Source organism: Choloepus didactylus, chromosome X (assembly GCF_015220235.1).
Source record: "Choloepus didactylus isolate mChoDid1 chromosome X, mChoDid1.pri, whole genome shotgun sequence".
NCBI classification, from domain to species: domain Eukaryota; kingdom Metazoa; phylum Chordata; class Mammalia; order Pilosa; family Megalonychidae; genus Choloepus; species Choloepus didactylus.
In genome coordinates, this window is record NC_051334.1 from 38,391,619 (window position 1) to 38,399,853 (window position 8,235).

At 47.1% G+C, this 8,235-nt stretch overlaps 1 protein-coding gene across 1 annotated transcript; it reads left to right on the top strand.

The window, feature by feature from the left end:
* The first annotated feature begins 1,810 nt into the window (after positions 1 to 1,810).
* MID1IP1 (MID1 interacting protein 1) lies at positions 1,811 to 3,990 on the top strand. Its single transcript, XM_037822168.1, has 2 exons — positions 1,811 to 2,059; positions 2,306 to 3,990. Exon 2 carries the CDS (start codon positions 2,533 to 2,535, stop codon positions 3,082 to 3,084), a length of 552 nt encoding a protein of 183 aa, XP_037678096.1. The 5' UTR covers positions 1,811 to 2,059; positions 2,306 to 2,532; the 3' UTR covers positions 3,085 to 3,990.
* The last annotated feature ends 4,245 nt before the right edge of the window (positions 3,991 to 8,235 follow it).

Sequence of the window (8,235 nt, forward strand, 5' to 3'; positions counted from 1 at the left end):
TGTTGTCAACAGGCCAGTCCTTGTTGCACCAAATCAGCTTTTCATTCAAAAGACAATTATGAAAATGGTTTGCTGTGGTAAAAAATTAAGTATAGATAGATCATTGTAAAGGTGGAAGAGAGAGGAAGGAAAGGAAGGAAGGGAGAGAAAAAGAGACCACACCAATGCAAAGTGTCAACAACAGGGAGGAATATGGGAATGTTGTATTTCTTACATGACTTTTTTGTAAACCTACAACTTCTCTTAAATAAAAATAACAACAGCAACAATAATAATAATCATTGTTACCTGAAAGAAACCAGACACAGTACTACATATGGTATGATTCCGTTTGTATAAAATGTAAATATAAATAGATCTGTAGAGACAGAATTAGATTAGTGGTTATATAGGGCTGTGGAAGGACAGAGGATTGAGAGGTGACTGCTAAGGGGTATGGGGGGGTTTCTTTTTGGAGTAATGAAAATGTTCTAAAATTGATTGTGGTGATGAATGCACAGCTCTGTGATTATACTGAAAGCCACTGATTGTGCACTTTGGATGGATTGTATGGTATGTGAGTATATCACAATAAAACTGCGGGAGGGAGGGAGGAAGGAAGGAAGGAAGGGACGGACCAAGGAAGGAAATCACCTGTATTTTGTACTTCTCCCTTCTTTTGGTAATTTTTGCCCTGTGGGAAAATACTACTGTACTAAAAGCACTCCTGAAAGGTTTTAGAGAAAAGGGATTTAAAATTAGAAGTGTGAGTCTTGTTGAACATAATCATCTATAGGATTGTTAGAGAAGACAGGGAATGAGATGGTAAAAACCAAATGAAAAACCATCTATGGCTCCGAAGTCCCGAAATGAATTTTAAGGTGCAAAGCTCATAAAAGTTAAACCCAGTGGTTTGGCACATAGTAGCTTAGGCCCAATTAAATGAGCATCTGTTTAAGAACGTCCTTTTGAAAAGGAACATTTCATTCCCTCAAAAAAAAAAAAAAAAAAAAAATCCTGGATACCATCCAGTTTTCGGTTAAATGATGAAAGATGCCCTACACCATGCGTAACTACTGTCACCCTCTCCCCGCCCCTCAGCAGCCAAAAGACTACACGGCCGGGCCCTCCACCAGCTCTGAGTAGTGGACTTGAACTAAAGTCAGGAATTTCGCTAGTTTTCATTGCCAAGTTCTGACCTCTCTCGGGAAAACCTGCAGACCGGACGTTAGGTCTCTCCATCCCTGGCAACAGTTGTTACAGGAAAGATTGGGAAAGACGCCGCCCAGGAGGGAGACAAAAGCCTGCATGATTACCTCCCCCAGCAGCTGGCCAAGGCCAGGGCCAAGGCGGGAGCACCGCGCGTCCACGTGCATCCGTCATGCATGGCCACCCTTACGCAAGAGTCCGGGGATGGAGTTGCGGCTTCTGCGGGTCTCTCCTATCCGGCTGCTAATAATAAACCGTGGCAGCAGTTTCCCGGCCGCGGCCACTACATATGAGGAGTTGGGGTGGGGGGTTCACTTTGCAACCAGGGCACGTGCGTTCCGGTCATCCCATCCCGGCAGGGCCCGCCCAGCCCCCCGCACGCCAGCCCGCTCTTCCCCCGGGTCCGGACGCCCGCGGCGCCTTCGCCATCCGCCGGGTACCCGGCCCTCCCCCAGCCGGCCAGCTCAGGAGAGGGATCGGCGCTGGCGGGGCGCGTCTCGCCGGGTCCCTCCTCCGCCCTGCCTTGTCCCGGGGCCCTCCCTCCGCAAGGGTATCAGGCGAGAGGCGGAGCTGGCCGGGCGCGCCCCGCCCCCACGGTAGTGTTACTCGCGGTCATCCGGGCTCAGGCCTTTTATCTCTCGGCGCTGCCGGGGGAGGCGGGAGGAGGAGACACCGAGGGTGGCCCTGCGCGCCGGCGACACTTTTCCCGGGCTATAAATTGAGCACCTGGGATGAGTAGGGGGCCAACGTAGCCACCGCCGCCCGCAGTCACAGTCCGACCACTGACCGCAGCAGCTCCCGTGGGCAGCAGCCGTCCGCAGCGAGAACGCTGAGCTGCCCGGGAGCAGAGGATCTTGAGGCACAAGAGGAGGTGGGTACCCCGGCCAACGTGGGTGCTTGGGCCTAGGCTTTTCGGAAGGAGACGGGGCGGGGACCACCCCCTTCCTTTTCTCCGAGGCTCTCTGCAGGCAGGGAGGTTGGACCGCCGGGCTGCGGGAAGCCACCCGGGCGCCATCCCGGGCAAGCAGCATCCGGGGAGGGCGGTGCGCGCGGGTGGGGGCGCCGGGCAACCTAGACCGGTGAATAACCCGTCTTCTTTTTCGCCCCCGTCTCCCAGCCAGGCCAGGGCTCGACCCACCCACCGACCACCCACCGTCGTCGCGAGCTTCCGGACGACAGAGCCGGGAGAAGCCGCGCATCCCTCTGGGCCCCGGCTGCGAGCGAGACGAGAGTTGAAGAGGGCGGAGGAGGAGCCGGGAATCCCGCCACACAGCCTGTAGTGAGGCCCTGGCCGGCCACCCCCGCCTCCCTACGTCGTTGAGCCCCGGCGCCCGCGCGGCCACCATGATGCAGACCTGCGACACCTACAACCAGAAGCACTCGCTCTTTAACGCCATGAACCGCTTCATCGGCGCCGTGAACAACATGGACCAGACGGTGATGGTGCCCAGCCTGCTGCGCGACGTGCCCCTGGCTGAGCCCGGGTTAGACAACGACGTCGGCGTGGAGGTGAGCGGCGGCGGTGGCTGCCTGGAGGAGCCCACGCCCTCGGCCACCGGGCCGGGTAGCGCCAACGGCAGCTTCTTCGCGCCTTCCCGGGACATGTACAGCCACTACGTGCTGCTCAAGTCCATCCGCAACGACATCGAGTGGGGGGTCCTGCACCAGCCGCCGCTGCCGGCAGGGAGCGAGGAGGGCGGGGCCTGGAAGTCGAAGAACATCCTGGTGGACCTGAGCCACCTGGAGGGCGCGGACGCGGGCGAGGAGGACCTGGAGCGGCAGTTCCACTACCACCTGCGCGGGCTGCACACCGTGCTTTCCAAACTCACGCGCAAAGCCAACATCCTCACCAACAGATACAAGCAGGAGATCGGCTTCGGCAACTGGGGCCACTGAGGCGGGGGCGCCCACGGCTGCCCAGAGTCCCTCCCCGGCCCCGTCTCACCTTCTTTTCTTTCCTCAAAGCGATTTTCTTCCTGGCTGTGGGGCGCGAACGGCGGACTGCAAGGTTGGGGGGCTGCGTACGTGCTAGGGGCGCGGCGGGGCTGCGTGGAGGAGAGGGGGCCTCATTCGTAAGAGGAGAGCAAAGTGGTGAAGGGAGAGGGTGCATTCTACGTTGGTGGAACTGGGACTGGGCTGACGCCCTGCATTCAGCCTGTGCCTTCCCTGGACTTTCTTTTCTGTTCTTTCCGGAGGAGAAGGGCCGAGAAGAGGCCGTGTCAGGGCGCGGGACTGGGTTGCCACACTTGGGAGCGCCGCCCTGAGCTAGGCGGTGGGGAAGGCGGGGCGTGCAGGCCGCCCTGCCGTTGGGCCGTGGTGTTGCTAGGATTGCATCAGTTTTCCTGTTTGCACTATTTCTTATTGTAACAGTGGCCCTGTCTTAAGTATTTCGAATCTCCTTGATCTGAAACTTCGGCGATTCCTTTGTGATAAGCGCACAAACAGCACTGTCTGTCGGTAACCGGTACTACTTTATTAATGATTTCCTGTTACACTGTACAGTTGTCCTGTGGCCCCCGCACCCCCATCCCTTTCCTGCCACTCCCACCCCTACCCCAGTGTGTACAAGCTGGCAGTGCGCCGGCTTGTACGAAATTTGCCACTCAGCCAATGAAAAAATTACATTATGAGAAAGTGGACTTCTCCGAAATGGAACCACTGACATTCTATCCATGTTTGTACATAGAATGATGAAGGGTTCCATTGTTGTTATATGTCTTAAATTTATTTAAAAGTTTTTTAATCCCAGATGTAGACTATATTCTAAAAAATAAAATAAGCAAATGTGTTAACTAAACTTGATGAACTTTTGTTGCTCTTTAATCCTCCAATGAATGGCTTAGAAGTGAAATAAAAATATTTTAATTGATTTTTTTTTGAGCAAAAGTAAGTTTTATTTTCCCTCTGACATTTCAGGGTACTGGATTTCATCTCGGTAAGTATTTGGTTTTGTTTGGGAAGTAGCTACTGACAAGATTCACTTCCAAGGTTTCATTCCTAATTCAGTACCAAGGTACAACTAAACATGTCAACAAAGAATTCATAAATAATTCAGAGTATTTGGGGAGGTACACATATTGCATCTTTCAAACAAGTTGTCCAGGTTATTGAAGTGCTTAATTGACGTTTTGCTTCTTTTAAGAAGCTCCAGCACAAGCTGATATCTTTTGAGGCATGCAAACTTATTTTACATGGCTAATTTTCACTTAGCTGCGGAGAAGTGAAGTAGAGAAGAAATACCAGTTAGCACTAGGCTACACACTTTGCAGGTCTTTACTTATAAGTCTTATATGTTGAACCTAAGAGATATTTAAATGTGTTACAGCATGAGCTATGTCCTTTCACTAGTTCCCTAGGATTGCTGAGCTGGTTGTGAAGTGTCCAGCAATGCTTCCAGTTTTTCAGTGAGCCAGTCTGCAAGGTGGCAGAGAGGGCCGTTGGGCGTGCTTCTCAGATGCCATTTTGATGCTCTGCAAAACACGCTGCTCTGCATTTTCCTTATTTCACTGTTTGCTTTGGGCGGATATGTGTTAGATGGACTTCAGTTTTCAATTTTGAAGTCAGGAGGCTTTCTCTAAATTCATAGAGCTTGAATTTAAAATGTGAATAACTTGGCAGTTAGAAAAAAACCAAAATGTGTTTTTTTTTTTTTTTTTTCTGATACAGGCAGCTCAGTCTATTATCAGCTTGTAGCAGCAGTGAGAAAAAATGGGGAAGTATCAAAACTGGGGTGCTGGCTGTTGCCAGAAAAAGTTAATCATTAATCTATAAGGATAAGCAGCACCAAAAGTAAGGTATACAGCCTCTTGTTTTGTGTCTCGTTTAAAATATCAAAGTGCTCTGTGAAACAGACAAGTAAGGAGAGGACGGAAGCCACATGGTAGAAAATACTTTCAAGCCAGAAAGTTGGCGTTGGAACCCTCTTATTACCCATCACTGCCTATATTTAACCCTCCAAGCCTGTTGCCACATTTGAAGTCACACATAGTAATATCTACAATGCATACTTTGTGAAGTTGCAATGAGAATTAAATGAGATGATATATAGAGGGTCTGCCACTTATGTGTTTCTTTAGGTACTGCTGGAGTGCCTTATGGTTTTCTCTCTCTTGCGCTATCTAAATGTTGGTTCAGATCTCCATTTTCCCCTTTCTCTTTCTCCACGAATATGCCAGGCTTAGGACAATATGCCTACTTGAAGGAAGAGCAGAATGTCAATTGCTATAGTGTATCGGAACAAGCGGTAAACTTTCACCAAGTCAGGAGGGAGAACCTGAATTAAAACTAAAAGGCTACACTTTGGGTAGATGATGTGAAGAATTTTATGAGATGTTAACTACAAGCTGTTTTCAGAATATTCTTGGGGTATATAGAAAACAGAAAAGTAGATGTTAATAGCAAAACTAAACTGTAAATAAGGTTGTCAATTTGATAACTTTATTTATTTATTTTTTTTAATCTTCATTTTATTGAGATATATTCACATACCACGCAGTCATACAAAACAAATCGTACTTTCGATTGTTTACAGTACGATTACATAGTGGTACATTCATCACCCAAATCAATCCCTGACACCTTCATTAGCACATACACAAAAATAACAAGAATAATAATTAGAGTGAAAAAGAGCAATTGAAGTAAAAAAGAACACTGGGTACCTTTGTCTGTTTGTTTCCTTCCCCTATTTTTCTACTCATCCATCCATAAACTAGACAAAGTGGAGTGTGGTCCTTATGGCTTTCCCAATCCCATTGTCACCCCTCATAAGCTACATTTTTATACAACTGTCTTCGAGATTCATGGGTTCTGGGTTGTAGTTTGATAGTTTCAGGTATCCACCACCAGCTACCCCAATTCTTTAGAACCTAAAAAGGGTTGTCTAAAGTGTGCATAAGAGTGCCCACCAGAGTGACCTCTCGGCTCCTTTTGGAATCTCTCTGCCACTGAAGCTTATTTCATTTCCTTTCACATCCCCCTTTTGGTCAAGAAGATGTTCTCCGTCCCACGATGCCGGGTCTACATTCCTCCCCGGGAGTCATATTCCACGTTGCCAGGGAGATTCACTCCCCTGGGTGTCTGATCCCACGTAGGGGGGAGGGCAGTGATTTCACCTTTCAAGTTGGCTTAGCTAGAGAGACAGGGCCACATCTGAGCAACAAAGAGGCATTCGGGAGGAGGCTCTTAGGCACAACCATAGGGAGGCCTAGCCTCTCCTTTGCAGCAACCGTCTTCCCAAGGGTAAAACCTGTGGTAGAGGGCTCAACCCATCAAACCACCAGTCCCCTATGTCTGTGGTCATGTTAGCAACCATGGAGGTGGGGTAGACGAATACCCCTGCATTCTCCACAGGCTCCTCAAGGGGGCACTACATCTTTTTTTTTTCCTTGTTTTTCTTTTTTTTTTTTTTTAAATTTCCCTTCTTTTTTAAATCAACTGTATGAAAAAAAGTTAAAAAGAAAACAAACATACAATAAAAGAACATTTCAAAGAGACCATAACAAGGGAGTAAGAAAAAGACAACTAACCTAAGATAACTGCTTAACTTCCAACATGTTCCTACTTTACCCCAAGAAAGTTACCTAATATAGCAACATTTCTGTGAACTTGTTCCTACTATATCCATCAGAAATTAACAGACCATAGTCATTCCTGGGCATCCCCAGAACGTTAAATAGCTTATCTGTTCTTCTTGGATTATTGTTCCCCCTTCCTTAATTGCTCTCTATTGCTAGTTCCCCTACATTCTACATTATAAACCATTTGTTTTACATTTTTCAAAGTTCACATTAGTGGTAGCATATAATATTTCTCTTTTTGTGCCTGGCTTATTTCGCTCAGCATTATGTCTTCAAGGTTCATCCATGTTGTCATATGTTTCACGAGATCGATCCTTCTTACTGCCACGTAGTATTCCATCGTGTGTATATACCACATTTTATTTATCCACTCATCTGTTGAAGGACATTTGGGTTGTTTCCATCTCTTGGCAATTGTGAATAATGCTGCTATGAACATTGGTGTGCAGATATCTGTTTGTGTCACTGCTTTCCGACCTTCCGGGTATATACCGAGAAGAGCAATTGCTGGATCGAATGGTAACTCTATATCTAGTTTTCTAAGGAACTGCCAGACTGACTTCCAGAGTGGCTGAACCATTATACAGTCCCACCAACAATGAATAAGAGTTCCAATTTCTCCACATCCCCTCCAGCATTTGTAGTTTCCTGTTTGTTTAATGGCAGCCATGCTAACCGGTGTTAGATGGTATCTCATTGTGGTCTTAATTTGCATCTCTCTAATAGCTAGTGAAGCTGAACATTTTTTCATGTGTTTCTTGGCCATTTGTATTTCCTCTTCAGAGAACTGTCTTTTCATATCTTTTGCCCATTTTATAATTGGGCCGACTGTACTATTGTCATTGAGTTGTAGGATTTCTTTATATATGCAAGATATCAGTCTTTTGTCAGATACATGGTTTCCAAAAATTTTTTCCCATTGAGTTGGCTGCCTCTTTACCTTTTTGAGAAATTCCTTTGAGGTGCAGAAACTTCTAAGCTTGAGGAGTTCCCATTTATCTATTTTCTCTTTTGTTGCTTGTGCTTTGGGTGTAAAGTCTAGGAAGTGGCCGCCTAATACAAGGTCTTGAAGATGTTTTCCTACATTATCTTCTAGGAGTTTTATGGTACTTTCTTTTATATTGAGATCTTTGGTCCATTTTGAGTTAATTTTTGTGTAGGGGGTGAGGTAGGGGTCCTCTTTCATTCTTTTGGATATGGATATCCAACTCTCCCAGCCCCATTTGTTGAAAAGACCATTATGACTCAGTTCAGTGACTTTGGGGGCCTTATCAAAGATCAGTCGGCCATAGATCTGAGGGTCTATCTCTGAATTCTCAATTCGATTCCATTGATCTATTTCTCTATCTTTGTGCCAGTACCATGCTGTTTTGGCAACTGTGGCTTTATAATAAGCTTCAAAGTCAGGGAGTGTAAGTCCTCCCACTTCGTTTTTCTTTTTTAGAGTGTCTTTAGCAATTCGAGGCAT